Source organism: Vanacampus margaritifer, chromosome 8, assembly GCF_051991255.1.
Source record: "Vanacampus margaritifer isolate UIUO_Vmar chromosome 8, RoL_Vmar_1.0, whole genome shotgun sequence".
NCBI classification, from domain to species: domain Eukaryota; kingdom Metazoa; phylum Chordata; class Actinopteri; order Syngnathiformes; family Syngnathidae; genus Vanacampus; species Vanacampus margaritifer.
Window position 1 is genome coordinate 2532746 of NC_135439.1, and position 15935 is coordinate 2548680.

Sequence of the window (15935 nt, forward strand, 5' to 3'; positions counted from 1 at the left end):
TTTTTGCTTTATCTAGGAACTGTGAATTGTGAAGAAAATGCTTACTTTGCCTCTTTTAATGGTTTATTAACATTCTTTTGTACAGTAAAACTTTACATTAGTAGGATATATTTGCTCAAATGAAAAACAGCAACAAGAACAAAACCTAGTGCAACGTCAAAGAAGACAGCAAACACCTCAGAGCAACCTGGGAAAGAACATCATGACAAATAATTCCTCCCTTCGTTTTCAGTGAGTCGGCTGCCGGGCTGTCCAGTGTTGAAAAAGAAAACTGTGGAAACGATTCCCACGAGCTACTCACTTATGATGACAACAAAGTACAGTACAACTTTGCACTTGACGTGCAAAACTAGTGAAGGTCAGCACCAGTTTACTTTTCGGCTAATAACGTGCGTTCCTTCCATCAGTGGTGACAAAAGTGCTTTTTTTTTTATAAACAAAATAAAAAACATTTGAATGCTGAAACACCAGATGTCCTACAAATCATTTTCTTTTAATGGTACTTCCTTGAAATTTCACCGTGGAGATTTAGCCAATACTGCGATTGCATTTTAAATGCTGGATTAAGTCAGTCTTTTCTTCTTTGAGGCGCTGCGTTCGTTAGATGTTGCCGGTAGCTTGGTAACTTATTCAGCTTTGACCAAAACTATCTCGGCTAATTAAAAGCAAATGAGCTAGTCACCGAGAGCTGCAGGAATGTAAAAAGTAGAGCTGTAAGGAAGCGGCGGACGGTGAAGTAGTGGAAATTTGAGTGAAATGATACATCTGATTGCCATTTCTTTACAGCCTATTATGAGAAATTGGTGATTCTAACAATTCTTCATTTGGTCTTTGTCCTTGTATCAAATACCTTATAAATGTTAATTATAGGAACAATTATACATTTCTGTTAGAATAACTCATTCATCCTAACCCACAATAAGTAGAGTAAGAAATTGTCACTTCTGGTGTACAGTAATCCCTCGCATATTTGTGCTTAACAATTCACAAATGAACCTATTTTCAATGTACTTAAATGTACCACAGAAAACAAAACTTTTCTGTGGAACCTATCACCTGAAACCTAACCTAGACATGTTTTTTTTTTTGTGTTCTTGCTGAAAACTCTTAAGTGGCCACAAAATGGCGACAAAGAGGTCCAGTTTCATTTTGACAAATGTAATGCTTTGCCAACCATGCACTCTAAAAACAGTTGGGTATATATATATATATATATATATATATATATATATATATATATATATATATAAATAGCCCAACTATGGGTTAATGGACCGATCCTCTACTTGGACCCAACTTTGAGTCAAGAAATGTGTCTTTCAGTGTAAAACAACTCATAAATATTGTTCAAATCCTTTACTTGGGGCAAAAAAAAATGGGGTCATTTTGTTTAAAACAACCCAGAAAGTTGGTCAAATGGACTCATACAGTGGATCGGTCCATTTCCGATCCATAATTGGGTTACTTTTTTGACCCAACTGTTTTTAGAGTGTGTTGAAGAGAAGGAGTTTCATATCCACAAACAGTGCTGTGCCGCCATCTTGTGGCATAGAAACGCCATTAGAAACCTTTTTAAGGGGGTTACCAACGACTCACAAATGTTGAAAGGACTCGGTCCCGATCCCCCTCCAACATGGGGGGGGGGTACTGTAATGTTCTCCTTCATTTGTGGGTGGGAGGTTCAGAGGAGAGTGGTCCTCTGGTGACTCCCTGGAGTTCATGGAAAAAGGTCCAACTTGGGGGCCCACTCCAAGGCGGTGTTGACCACAGCGAGCGCCGCCGCCCCTAAAGCCACCGTCAGGCCCATCACCGCCAGGCGAACGAAGCGGCGCGTCACGGACGGCCGTGCCACCGCCGAGCGCTCCAGCGCCTCCTGCTGCTGCTGCTGCTGCTGCTGTAGTTGCCTCCGCCGGCGATGGAGCACCGAGTCGGGCCGCTGTTGCGTCGAGGCCAAGTCAAAGTCCTTAAAGGTGGTGGTCGCCATGCTTGAGAGTTGAGAGGGAGAAAATTGGATTCATTTATCATGTCGCACTTTTTAATACAAATCCTTTACAGCCTGAGGTCTGGATACCTATTGCGTAAACATTTGACTTCTTTGCCTTCAAAAAATGGCCGACGGCGACGTACCAATCGTGCGAGGCGGCCTCTCTGGCCAGTTCGGACGGAGGGAACTGGACAAATAAGTCTCCCGCTCGGCTGATGAGGGTCTCGTAGGGCAGATCCTGAGGAATCTGAGACAGCAGGTGATGGACCATCGCCATGTCACACTCGCACTCCAGCACCTCCTCTTCCCTGTGAAGTACGATCTGCAGCACAAACTCGCATGTTAGCAACGATGAATGCCATTCCTGACATAACCAAGAACCCGAGATAACAAGATCCTTTTTGGATTGGATTTTTTTTTTTTTTAGCTAATATTTAGTTGGTATTCTGTTCTCATAGCTTTTGTCTAATAATCAGCATTCCTTCAATTGTTTGTATTTTTACTTTAGATTTTATTCTGTTATGTTTTTATCCAATATTTTTCCTGTTATGAGATATTTTTTGTAATATTTTAAACATTAATAGTTTGGCTCTCCTTAGATTGTACTGTAATGATACTAGAGCTGTAAACATTAATTGATTAATCGATCATCAAAGTAATCGACAACTATTTTAATAATCGAGTAATCACTTTTTTAAAACTTATTTACTCCCCAAAACGTATGAATACGTCAAATTGTAAATATTACCATGCTCCCAAAGACGTATTTATACGCTTCTAATGTTTTTTTTTTATGCTAGAGCATACAGAAGGCTTTGATGCAGTCTCTGAACTGAAAAGAATGCTTGAAGCAATGGTAGTTATTACAAAAACGGCCAGCAGGTGGCAGCAGAGTTTAAGAGATCAACCAAGGTCATGTTGCAACAACCTCTTTCCTCCACCGTTTTCAACAAATTTGTGAATAATGATGAAATTTAGCTATATTCTAATGCTAATTGCTGCAAAACGGAAACAGATACAAATATACGTTTGAAATTCCCAACTCTCTCAATGCAGGTTTGAAGAAGTACTGGTTGGAGTTGAAGAGGAAATGGCGGCAAAACTCACCACGGCTGCAAAGTAGATGGGCATCAACGGATGGCAGGCGAGGAAGAAGTCATACAACCGAACCACGTGGCGGAAATCTGACAGGACGTGGCCGAACCAGGTGATCAGCCAGCTGAGAGCGAAGACGGTGCCCACCTCCGCCCTGGCAATCGCAACAATATGCGTCCTTCAAGTGTCCTTTAGGACAGAGGTCCCCAAGCCTGGTCCTCAGGGACCGCTATCCAGCCTGTTTTCCATGCCTCCCACAGCCAACACAGGTGATTCATATCATCAGCTAATCAGAAATCTCTGGAGAAGGCTGATAATGATCTCCACCTGTGTTGGCTGTGGGAGACATGAAAAACAGGCTGGATACCCGTCCCTGGGGACCAGGGTTGGGGACCTCTACTTTAGGACTACTAAGTGAGTTATGGTTATGTACTCCGGTTATGTATTTCTGGACTAAAGTCTTAGAAAAACTTTCCGCTATTTTGGACTGTAGGATACCTTTATCTCCAAACTTGTGTTTGCTAGGTGACCTAACAACAACTGACTTACCACATAAACAATTTCAATCTACACTTGTAGCCCTTACTATCGCTAAAAAAACAATTCTTGTTAACTGGAAAAATAAACAAACTCTGAATATCGACCAAGGGTCTAACCTCCTCATAAATCACATTTTAATGGAAAAAATATCTGCCTCAAATAAAAACCAAATATCAAAATTTATAGAAACATGGTCTACGTATATAGAATTTTTTAACCCAATTCTGGTTACTTAATTCTGTCTGTTAGCGAGAGCCACTACATCGTGATAACTTACATTGATGTTTCTGCATTTGGCAATTTATTATTATATTATATTATTAGTATGGGATTTTTTTTAATGGGCTTTAGGTGAACTGATGAATACACACACACGCACATACACATACTCACCCACATACAAAAAAAAAAAATATATATATATATATATATGTGTGTATATGTATATATATGTATATATATTTTAAAAAAATAATAATAATAAAAAAAAACATTTATTAAATTTTTTTAATTTATTTGTTTTTTTTTTAAAAAAGGAGAGCAATGATGATGTCAAATCGAATGAACAATACTGAGCTCTCCTGGGGAGGAAAAAAAAAAAAAAAGGACTACTAAGTGAGAGGTTGAATGTTTGTTATGTAAATGTCGTTGCTACGTCGAGGAAGAAGAATGTTGAATAACTACTGGTGGAGTTGAACTTTTTCTTTCAATTTTCAGTCAATAATGCATTTAAAAAACACACTTGAGTGTATGTGGCGGGCTTACCACCAAACGCAAATGTCCTGACTCACACCGCTACCGTGTGGACAATTTGGGTGGTTGAAACATTGCAAAGTATGAGGCTTCCCTTACTGTTGCATGAAATCATGCACCTCGGGGTTGACCCTCTCGATGATGGGCATCAGGTAGTTGAGGATGTGTTTGGTGTTGTCCATGGTGGGATCCATGAAGTCCCTGGACAAGAACACAAAGCAGAGCGCCTTAAAAAAAAAAAAAAAGAGAGAAACAGTTGTCGAAATGATTTGTTGACGCCGCACCTGAGGTGATGCGTGGAGAGCTTTTCCACGAGGGCCGTCGCCAAGCGCTCTCCCACGACCAGGAGGAAGGTGACGACAATATCGTGGTAACCTTGGTAGTAGTGCAACTGAGGATTACGCTTCAGCACGCGCAGGATGATGTCAATCAGCTCCTCCTGGAGACCCTCCCGTTGCTCATCCGGCATACCTGGACACGAAGCCAACCGCCATCCCGGTTAACCTTGCGATCATCACTAAGTGATTTGTGTTTGGGGTGTACTCGCCAGGAGGGAACCTTCGGAGTGAGCGTTGAACATCCAGTAGCACCTGGTTATAATCTTTGTTGTTGTCTCGCTCCACCGTCTCTGCACGGAATAAGTGAGTGATGACTGTGACTAAAGTTCCCACTATTAAAGTGGAAGTCAACCATTTCTTGACAATAATATGTTATATGTGACCTCACCAGTCTAAACATGGGATTCCGATTGATATTACATGTGTGGAATATGAGTTATGAAGCAAAATCCAGCCATTTTGCCACTTGCTGTCGACTGAAGATGACGTCACAGTCACTCAGGGCTGAGGCATCAACCAATCACAGCTCACCTGTTTTCTGAAGCTGCACTGTAATTGGTTGTCACCTGAGACCTGAGCAACATTGACGTCATCTTCAGTCGACAGCAAGTCGCAAAATGGCCGCCCCCTTCGATAGTTAAAAACGGCTGGATTTTGTTTCATAACTCATATTCCACTAACGTAACATGAACCAGAATGCCATATTTAGACTAGTGGGGCTGCATAGAACATATTATTTAGAGCTGGGAAAAAAAGTCAACCAAGTTGGTTGGGTCCGCCGCAAAAATGCATGCGTCAAAGCTATTTTAATAATTTTTAAAAACCTATTTGCACCTTGAAGTTGCCTAAGGGCCGGAACCAATATTTTGTGTTTCCGCACGGACACTTATTGCTGACGGACTTCAAACGGCATTCACCACTACTAACTAAGATGCTTCTTAGGGTTTAGCATCGCTACATGTGTTATGTTTGTGACAAAACAATCCGCGTCAAAATGGCTAAATAAATGAAAGAGCTCTAATGAATTTATTGGCGCCTGACACACGTAAGATGGTGGCCCTACGTGCGTCAGCAACAGGATAGTAGTATCTACTATGTTAAACATACAGCAAGACTCCTCCCGATACAGCGACACCGCCAAGTTTTTTTTCCCACTCTTCACAAAAAAAATGTAATTAAAATGTTACATGCAGCTCCATTAGTCTAAACACAGTATTGATTATTATTATTATTGATTATTGAATACGGCGCTTGCGGAATATAAATTAAGCAGTCAAATCCAGCTGGGCCATTTCAGGTGGCAGCCATTTTGCTACTTGCTGTCAACTGAAAATGACATCACAGCTGCTCAGTGCTCAGGAAACAACCCAACGTAGCTCCCGTTTTCTGAAGCGGAGCCGTGATTGGTTGTTCACTTGATGTCCGGAGCTCTGTAGTGTAATGGAGGACATTACCTGGCTCCTGCTCCAAGATATTGGGTGGGACGTTGAGGAGCCGCGGCCACACCTGACAGCGAATCTCATCCGTTAGCAGGCCACCCTCGCTGATGGCCATCCTCCTGAGGGCCGCCACGTCTGCCGGACTCGTCTGCAGGGCCTGAGCGATGTCGGCCATCTTCCTCTGCCGCCGATCTGATAAAACACGGCATAAAATTACCTACACGGACACGGTTTTCTTTTCAGCAAAAACACTTTGGATTAGGAATGTAATCTGAGGCCCAACTGCCATCATGCCTGTTTGGCTTTTTCTTTGTCTTTTGTTTCTGTAACATAACCACAGAAGAGTGATGACAACAAGGAGAAGTATGATGATAAGCATGAAGACAAAAAATGAACTCATGGCCACATGTGCCTCTGTCCAGGCTGCTCATTTCAACACAGCGACCTCCAATAGCAGATGCTCGGTGAAAGTCATAAAAGTGAGGCATGTCATCTTTACGTGCGTCTCTCAGTCAGATATACGTACACACTTCCTTAAATAATGTACTACGATCCTTTGACAGGGCTTTAGCGGCGCGTTTGAAAAAGAACAAAAACAATTGCAATCAGCAAAATTTTTAGGATATAAATGCAAATAGGTGAGACTGTAAATGCTGGGGGTGATTGCCTTTCTATTTCCATTGTTATCTTGTGCTTTCTGTGTGACAGCGCACGATGATGACGTCACGCACGTCACATACACAGTCACTTGATCGTGATCGGAGCAATAAAAATGAGCAGCTTGTCTCCCCTCGCACATGCGCAGTTAGCAACCAGGTACTACCTTGAGCCTTTGACGTTACCAATGAAAAAGAAAACAGCGTTGCCCACGATGAACATCACCTAATGGGCACAGGGTCTTTACCGTCATTTTGGTTCCCATTTAGCAGTGACGACGCGGTGCCAATTCTGGATGTCTTCATGTTAGCTCCGCTTGTTGTAAGTGTTCCCCACCTTTTTCCCCCCTTCAGACTGACATATCTGTCCACGTTGACTTTAGAGGCCAAGTGCTGAACTTAATCTTCCGCGGTTCCCATCAGATCTGTTAGCAGGGCAAGCCTATTAGGCTAGCACGGCCCGCCCCGGGTCGTCGTTAGCCACTCCGCTACGCTACCCTACGCTTCGCCGCGGCGCCTCCGACGTGAACGTCACTCCCAACGTGGCCATCATAGTCGGACAGTTGAGCGGTTAGTTGCGTGCTAAAACCGGTGACGTTACATGTTTGTTTTGGGGGCGAGGGGGACCGGCGGCGGATTGATACGTCACAATGAAAAGCTAGCTTCGCGCATGCGCAGTTAGGCGGCGTTAAAAACAAAACAACCTTATTTAAACAATAATGGACCAACAAGACTGTCTGGTAGAAGTAGTAGAACAAATGATTATGTTCAAATAGTATACAGTATAAGTATTTTTTTGTGATACATATTTATATATGATTTGTGATGTGTAGTGCTGCTGGTAACGCTGTGAATTTCTCCAATAAAGGTGTGTCTTATCTTACTCGGAAATGTACTTAATTACAAAGGTGAACATTGTTTTTTTTTCTCTTTCTTTCAATGCAATACTAATTATATATATGTGTATATATATATATATATATATATATATATATATATATATGATTTTTTTATTTGTATTTGTTAATGATAACAAGTGGAAAAAATACACCTTGTCTTTAAGTGTGTTTCTTGTCTTTATGTGTGTGTGTGTGTTTCCTCCCCCCCAGAATAGACAGAGAATTTTGAATGCTGGAATCAAACAATTCTCCAAGGCCATGGATGGGGAATATCTTGCTTCTCTGAATGTATTTCATCATCAATTGCGTTATCGTTAATGCTCCTTGGTTAACATTTCTTTATGTCAGTGCTGTCGAGCCGCTACTCCTCCACATTGAGAGGAACCAGTTGAGGTGGCTCGGGCATCTGGTTCGGATGCCTCCTGGACGCCTTCCTGGGGAGGTGTTCCGGGCATGTCCTACCGGCGGGAGGCCCCGGGGACGACCCAGGACACGCTGGAGAGACTACGTCTCACGGCTGTCCTGGGAACGCCTTGGGATCCCGTCAGAGGAGCTGTCTGAAGTGGCTGGGGAAGGGGAAGTCTGGGCTTCCCTGCTAAAGCTGCTGCCCCCGTGACCCGACCCCGGATAAGCGGAATTGAAGACGGAACGGAACGGTTGATTTTCCTTCCTGTATTTATTTGTACTCAAATGTAGGTAGGGAGTTAAATGTCAGAAAAATAAATACTCAAGGAAAGTATAGAGATTATTAAAAACAACAACAACAACAACCTCTATTTAAGTGCAGAAACAAAGTATTTTTACTTAATTTAAAACTTTCCCGACTCAAATCAGCATTTTGGAGAGCTTACCTATTGAATCACTCCGGAACATTTGTATCTTTTATGTCTCATTCTGTCTCCTTACAATGGGTGAGTTTCATATAGAAGTACAATTGGACAGCATATAAAAAGGTGCGAGTCGAGACGAGAGTGTGACTAACAACATTGGTGAGCAGAATCGTACCAGGCTGCGTATCTTGTGGCTGAGTCACCTAAAAACAGCCACACCTATTGTGAGGTGTCAGAAGTCAAATTGTAGTACAGAAAAAAATACAAGGCAAATATTTTTTAAATATTTAATTCAAAATAAATTTCAGGCGTGTGGTACCATCAACTACTTTATAAATGTAAATTTATTTATATTTTTAAGTGCGGTTAGGAAGTTTTGTAGTGAAATAAATTAAACTAAGAAGTGTGTTTGGGTACACGTTTTTGTTTTCATAATAACGTGATCTTCCAAGGATAAGCAATTATTGTTACTAGGTGTGAAAATAACTATTATTTCTGACTCATATAACGTGACATTACATTAATTACACAGAAAGTCAACGTTTCTTTGGCATGCCCTACAAAAATAGCTTACATCCACAAATTAAAAGATTACAAAGTTGCCCTATATAATATTTCTAAGATAGTTTTCAGTCTATGCTGCTCTCTGGGAGTTTCAATAAAATCTGCCACATGTAGAGAATCTCCTGCCTTGAAAAATGTTCCTTAAACATATTATGTAGTCTATTAATATCATTCTAAATTTAAGTGAATGTACTGTAAATTCTGTGATGTTGCGCTCTGCATATCTTGCCCAGTTCCTTTCCATTAATACGTGAATGACAAGAAATGTTACTTTAATTTAATTTTATTCAATAATTTGGTTAACTTTGCTTTTTACTTTTATGGCAGGCAAGACTAAAACATTGCCTGTACAGCAGCTTTTTGAAGCCTGGCACAAAAAAAGTTCATGTTACCTTGTTTCTAGCCAACCGTTTCACATATAGAAGAAGCTCCCGCTTGAAATTGTGTCTCTCAACATATATACGCACGCAGCCCTGTCACTAAACCTGGTTTTGCAAACTATAGTGACATGACTCAGCAGAAATGACTTTGAGGTACAGTAATTGTTCTTACTATGGGTAAGTCCTCTCTTCTATTTTTCATACATATTTTTTTTTCATGTTTGCAGCTGTTGAGTTCACCCAAGACAACTCAACTTTGTCATGTCAGAAAAAGACGCATAATATCATTTTTTCCCCCATTTGGTATTGATTTATTATAACCCACAAAACTTGGGGCACTGTTACAAGTTTCGTTTTAGTTGTATTCAAACGAAATGTTATCATTCACCATTTTCGAAATGACCTTACTCTCCAATAGAATTGCATGCAAGCGGACGTTGACTCTTTAACAAAAAGTGCGTGTGCGTGCGTGCGTGAGATCTTCTGATGTTGGGAAAACGAAAGTCAAGCGGAAACGCAACTCAGCTCGCTTATAAATTTCGCACGGAGGCGAGCGAGGGTTCACAGTTTCGCGCCGCAGAGCTACCAGGCGGACGGATCTCATCCCATGTATGTATTTCATTTTTTTTCCTTCCCATTAATACACACTTGACTTAGTTGACTGCGCAGTAAGTGGCTCAAAGACCTACATGGCAGTGATGCTTGCAAAATAATTGTAGCTTTACATTTATCGGCCATTTCTGGGCTATAAAATTACGTTAATGACGGTTAACAGGTTAAATTCGTGTTGCCTGTATACAGCACTGAATTCACACTAAATGTATGTCACGGTGGAGTAGAAAGGGTTGAATCGGATTATACGTGTAAATAATTGTGTTGTTGAATGAGTCGATGAGAAACAGAAGTGTTTTCCTAATAAAATAGTTGTTTTCAATTTTTCATCCGCCCATCCGCTTTCTGAAGAACAGAAACTGATATCGCTTTCAGCCTGCAGAGGGCGCACGAGTGCTAATCGAAAGTGAAACTGCAGGAAAGCTAGAAATTATTCCACAGCATATCAGGCGTAATACAATACAAAGTCAGTGTAGTTCATATGTAGATGTCAAGTGGGCCAGACCATTAAAATCATAGCATATTTAATATGAATTCAGGGTAAGCGGTTTGGAGAATGAATGAATGAACAATAAAGTGGTGTTTTCTCTTTGTGTTGATGCAAAGCAGTAAAAACATTATAGGAACATCTTTACATTTATGGAATTATATGTCCGTTTATTTTTATTTTTAGATAACATTAAAAACAACATCAGATTTATTTATTTTTATCAGAAAGAAAACTATGACTTGCTCTCAATTTATACGAAACGATTGATTCACAAAAAGAATCGCTCTTTTGGAACGTTCGAAACATCTTCCCACAGCGACATCTGGTGGCCAAGTGTAAAACATTACAATCAAACAGTCGATCAATGTTGCCAGCTCCCCAGTAAGGGAACTAACTATTGGCTGTCTGTCATCACCTAATTTACACAACTGGCAATCGGGCTATAACTGTAATGGACGCCACAAGAGAGATAAATAATATCATGAGAAACAAAAACTGAATAACCCCCACTCCGTCAAAATAAGTATATAAGTACAAATTAGCTTTTAGTTGCTGATACTTGACTTGTTTTTAATTTTTAATTAATTTAATTTTGAGACTGATTTAGGAACGCGATTCGAATCACAAGTTCTGCCTTGGTTCCGGTACGTACCAAAACGCACTTTCGATTTTGCCATCACTACCACGCACCTCCCGCTGTTGCGACGTTGCGTACAAGCAGAGTGCTAATCTTCCTCCAGGTACCTCCCTCGAGTGAAATTGTAAGTTCCTCACTTTCACCAGGATATGTGAAAGGTTTACCACTCAATACCAAACACATTATTTTCATTACTAGTCTGCCGTTTTGTTTTGTTTTTTCCTTTGCTGTTGTAGTCATGCTACTTGGTAGGGTAGGTCGTTAGCTGACGTTTCCCCCAAAGCTAGCAGGTGGTCAGACTGAAGGCTTATCCCCATTTTTGAGTGGAATGAGGGAAACAAGTGTTAATATTAATGTCTCAATTGTGCTGCTAACGTGTGTGGCGTGCTTGCATGTGTGTATCTGGACCCCCCCAAAAAAAGTCGCCTCATGGACATAAGATTGTTTTTTAGCAAACAAAAGCTCCATCTTGAGGTGTATTTTTATTTATATATTTGTATTAAAGACAAGATGAAAAAGGGAGAGACAAACAGTGCTAAAATCAATTTGTTTTGTTAAAATGTTTTTATATCAGTGGTTCTCAACCGAGGTCCTCGAGTAACCCTATACAGCCTGTTGTCCATGTCTCTCACAAGCAACACAGGTGTTTCAAACCTTAACGATTAGCTAATCAGCAAGCTCTGCATGAAGCCTGATAACGATCCTCAGCTGTGTTGGCTCGGGAGGGATGGAAACCATCGTCAACAGCGTCTGCACTTCACCCATACACAGACTTGTACATGCAATAAATATTATTTTGCAGATTCAAGCGCATTTCTTTTTTTTTTTTTTTTTGTTTTATGTGTATGTTAATGTATATATTATTTTTAGAACATAGTACAGACATGCAATAATTAGTCAGAAAACAAAACAAGTCCAAGATTTATTTTTGTTCTCACTGTAAACTATGGGGAGCATTTACTCCAGGAACATGCATACTGCCAGTGCCTATGTAGAGGAGCTGTTGTATCAAAAAGAGTACCCTTCCCCATAAATTAGAGTTAGGATGTGTTTATATTTTACTATTACAGCCCATAACGTGCATAACGTTGATTAGATTTAGTTTACTTACTGACTTTCCAAGTCATTTTTGGAGCAGGAAGTACCCCAAAACCGCATCTAATTCCCCCCTCCCCCAACCACGCTCTTTGTAGCAACAAAGCCCCCCTAAACGTCTTAATCGCATCATCCCTAAACCTCTGATTTTAGAATCGCCTCTGGTGCTACTGAATGACAAATTTGTCTGCAAACCTTTCCCTTGTACCGTAATTCATGGCATTGCCATAACATGAGTCCTCTAAATAAATAAATACACAAACACATAAATTCAATGTTGGTCAACAACAGCTTCACTAAAAAATGGTTTGATGTGGTGCATTGAATATTACGGTATTTGAACACACACCATAACACTCTTTTTTTCCGCACATTATCACATTACATTTCATGTGCACACTCGCTAAGGCCAAATCTAAGTCAAGTTTCAAGTCTTTGACGCACAAGTCCAAGTCAAGTCCAAGACTTGAGGTTCCAAGTCCCTGACCGCGATGTCTTTAAAACCAAAAGCTATAACAAATGTCAGCACTGAAGCCGCCTGTTGTTCCGAGTTTGTGTGTTGTTGTCACATTTTGTCCACTTATACGTCATTAACACTGCACGTTGCTGGAGAACGTGGGGGAGAGAGACAACTTATGAGCCGGCCCCTGAGACACACACACACACACAAAAAAGAGCAAGCAACACCAAAGAGACTCATAATGTTCACATCGTCTCCTGTTTTCCCTTCTTACTTCAAGCGACTGTCTCTAAAATGCATGCCCAGCCCTGCTCAAATGTGTTTTTTCTTTCCCATTTGTAGCAATCCACAACTCAGCAACTTGGACCTTGACAACTTTTAGAGGACAAAAAAGCCACATGTACAGAAGTAAGAAATATTTTTGTTTTTAAAGGGGAGGGACAAATCAATGCCTCACTATAAATACTCTCCTTTTACTTTAAAGGTTTTCTCACATGTGGTATTCCCCCGACACATGCAGGTATTGGACAACGTCTTGGTGGAAGACGAGGGAATGAACACGGAAGTGCACAGGACAGGAGCAGTATGAATCGTGGGATCAGTGTCGGTCAACGAGATAAGGCAGAGGGGAGAGGAGGACTCAGTGCAGCACTTAAACAAAGTGAGGCGGAGAAGAAAGAAGGGGATCTGTGGCTATGGGAAACAGCAGAGCTCGGCGGGAGGGGCAGATTTAATTTGAGGGACAGAGGAGCTGAGAGAGGACGTCAAAGGGGTAGCGAGAGGCAAGGATGTCGTAGGGGTGCCGGAAGAGGAAGAGATGACACTGGTGACAGTCAGAATTGTGACAGAGGGAGATTGGGTTCCACGCCACAGGAGTTTCAAGGTGCCAGCTGGACAGGACCACATATGTGGGGAGATGTAAGAAGAGATGGCACAGGTAATAGTCATAGTCGTAACAGAAAGAGTTCCACGAGCAGAGACAGTTCGCCGCACGTTTCTCAAAGTACTGACGGGAGAGGACGTCAAGGGGGCAGAGAAAGGCAAGGACGTCGTCCATGGGGTGATGGAAGAAGAAATGGCACCGGTGATACTCAGAGTCAGGGCGGAAGAAACTCAGCAAGCAGAGACGCTGCACCGCAGGGTCCCCGGCTGGGCTTCAAATCCCTCCTGGAGCTTTCCGAAAAGGAGCCGTCTGCCATCGCCTTCACGCTCTGCTCGCACCCAGCCCTGCCGGATGTGCTGCTGGAGACCGACATGAGGCGGGACCTTGTGGAGCTCCTCTGCCTGGTGCTCAGCAAAGCCTTCAAGTCTCGCTCAAACCGAGTCACCCTGCAGCGCCTGGCTAGCATCTTAAAAGACTCCGTCTTCTTTCGCACCACTCTGCCCCACTACCTGGCAGGCATGAGCTTAGAGTGCAAGCCAGGCCGCAGAGAACAATTTCCGCGTCACCTGGAAAACATTGTGCTGATTCTTATGCAGGTAAGGAGTTTCCTGTATTTACAATCTTATTGTCATATATGATATGTTTGTTGTTATGGAAAAACTAAGAGAATAGAAATTAATCGTGCACAGAGCTCTGAAATAATGATAGTGGATCTCCTGTTTGTCAGTGCACTTGCTACTTGCTGGTTGATGAAGAATGACCCAAAATACTAGAGATGGACAGAATGTTGTTTTGATTCTGGGGTGCAGCGTTCTGGCCCAAATAGCTTCATCGATCGACACCTTGACCTTGACTTCTCCCTCCGCAAACTTGCTTGACAAGTCTGTCGTTTTCAGCTCATTCTGCTAACCAACTGAAATATCCTCACTGACGAACCGTTTTCCACACTTGATCATTAGGTCCTCACCAACTTCCCCGCTAGCTCTGTCGAAGGTGTCTGCTTGCTACTGACGCTGCTCCCACCCTCCATGGACAGACTGAGGACAGCAGGAGTTGACGTACCAGCTGAGGTGGTGGAGAAGTTGGCACGGCTTGAGGGTCTAGTCAAGCACCTCCAGGAGAAGTCTAGGGAAGGAACTCTCCACCCAAGCAGGGACACCTATGGCCTCCTTCAGCTTGACATGTCAGGTAATGGAGATGCTGCTCTTAATCCAGTCCATGGTACTGACACCTCTGACAAGTACTAAGGCTACGTTTACACTGCATGTCTTAATGCTCAATTGCGATTTTTTTTTTGTGAAATCAGATTTTTTTTGGGGTAGTAAGCGTTCACATTACCTATTAACTGTGACCTCAGTCTGTCTGCTGTGTGGACGTAATGCGTCCTCAAAGTGACCCGCATGCGCAGAAGAAGATACGTCCCTCACAACGCTGTGTTTGCGGAAGTAAATACGTATGGTCCAGCGTGTCAGGGCCACGGACTTTTATAAGTCCGTCGTCGGGGCTCATATTTTTCCCATCTCATATCTACAGTGGAGTGATGCGAGAGGAGGTAGAAATAATATTTTGCGAAAATGAGCTCATCATCACATGGAGACCTCTTTATTTTTTCTCCCCTGACGATGACGTCACGTCATTGCCGCACGTAATAAATGAGCCGTCTGCGTGGCTAAATTACTAATATTACCACCACAAATGTCATCTTTATCCTTCAAGTTTCAAGTGGTATTAAATTAAAGTCAAATACGATTCACGTACGTGACGTCTGCCGAGCCGTGCGGACCTCGCGGATGCGTCAAGCATAAATCCGGCTTAACGCCCCCGCCCGCGCGAAGCGCATATTGGACTTTTGATGACGTCAAGGTGGGATATATGCGACCTGGACGTTCAGACTGCGGCCGCATTGCAAAAATTCGGATACGTATCCGACCTAGGACCACATCTAAAAGTGACCCAGGTCGCATATGAAAAAATCGGAATTGAGCCGTTCAGACTGACATAAAAAAGTCAGATACAAGTCGCATTTGGCCCAAAAAATCTGGGTCGCATTTGCCTGTAGTGTGAACGTAGCCTAAGACAACTATATTTTGAGGTAGTAAATATACAAAAAAAAAAAAAAAAAAATCAGTAAAAATTAACATCAAATGCTGCATTCTCTTCTCACTCAGCTACATTTTTAAATTCTAAAATTTAAAATGTAAAATATCTATTAAGGCATACAAGGGTTTAGAAATTGTACTTTATTCTATGATGACTGTCTAAGCTTGTCGTATCACTGGT

At 41.9% G+C, this 15935-nt stretch overlaps 2 protein-coding genes across 10 annotated transcripts in view; one reads left to right on the plus strand and one right to left on the minus strand.

The window, feature by feature from the left end:
• Positions 1-45: 45 nt before the first annotated feature.
• tbc1d20 (TBC1 domain family, member 20) lies at positions 46-7469 on the minus strand. 2 transcript variants are annotated; one of them, XM_077572539.1, is made up of 8 exons: positions 7054-7469; positions 6165-6341; positions 4920-5000; positions 4657-4843; positions 4472-4573; positions 3092-3233; positions 2128-2306; positions 46-1985 (listed from the first exon to the last, which is right to left on the minus strand). In XM_077572539.1, exons 1-8 carry the CDS (start codon positions 7109-7111, stop codon positions 1718-1720), a joined length of 1194 nt encoding a protein of 397 aa, XP_077428665.1. In that variant the 5' UTR covers positions 7112-7469; the 3' UTR covers positions 46-1717. The 2 variants fall into 2 exon arrangements, with proteins under 2 accessions (XP_077428665.1, XP_077428664.1); XM_077572538.1 differs by lacking the exon at positions 7054-7469 and adding an exon at positions 6444-6894.
• znfx1 (zinc finger, NFX1-type containing 1) overlaps positions 6951-15935 on the plus strand; it is a 24610-nt gene continuing 15625 nt past the window's right edge. Inside the window, exons 1-4 of one of the 8 annotated variants that reach the window (XM_077572531.1) lie at positions 6951-7127; positions 13115-13180; positions 13257-14251; positions 14615-14843. In XM_077572531.1, coding sequence (XP_077428657.1) covers positions 13171-13180; positions 13257-14251; positions 14615-14843 — 1234 coding nt within the window. In that variant the 5' untranslated portion in view covers positions 6951-7127; positions 13115-13170. Of the gene's footprint in view, positions 7128-9894; positions 10088-10146; positions 11342-13114; positions 13181-13256; positions 14252-14614; positions 14844-15935 lie in introns of those variants that run through there. The other 7 variants (XM_077572535.1, XM_077572534.1, XM_077572530.1 and 4 more) reach the window with 7 other exon arrangements.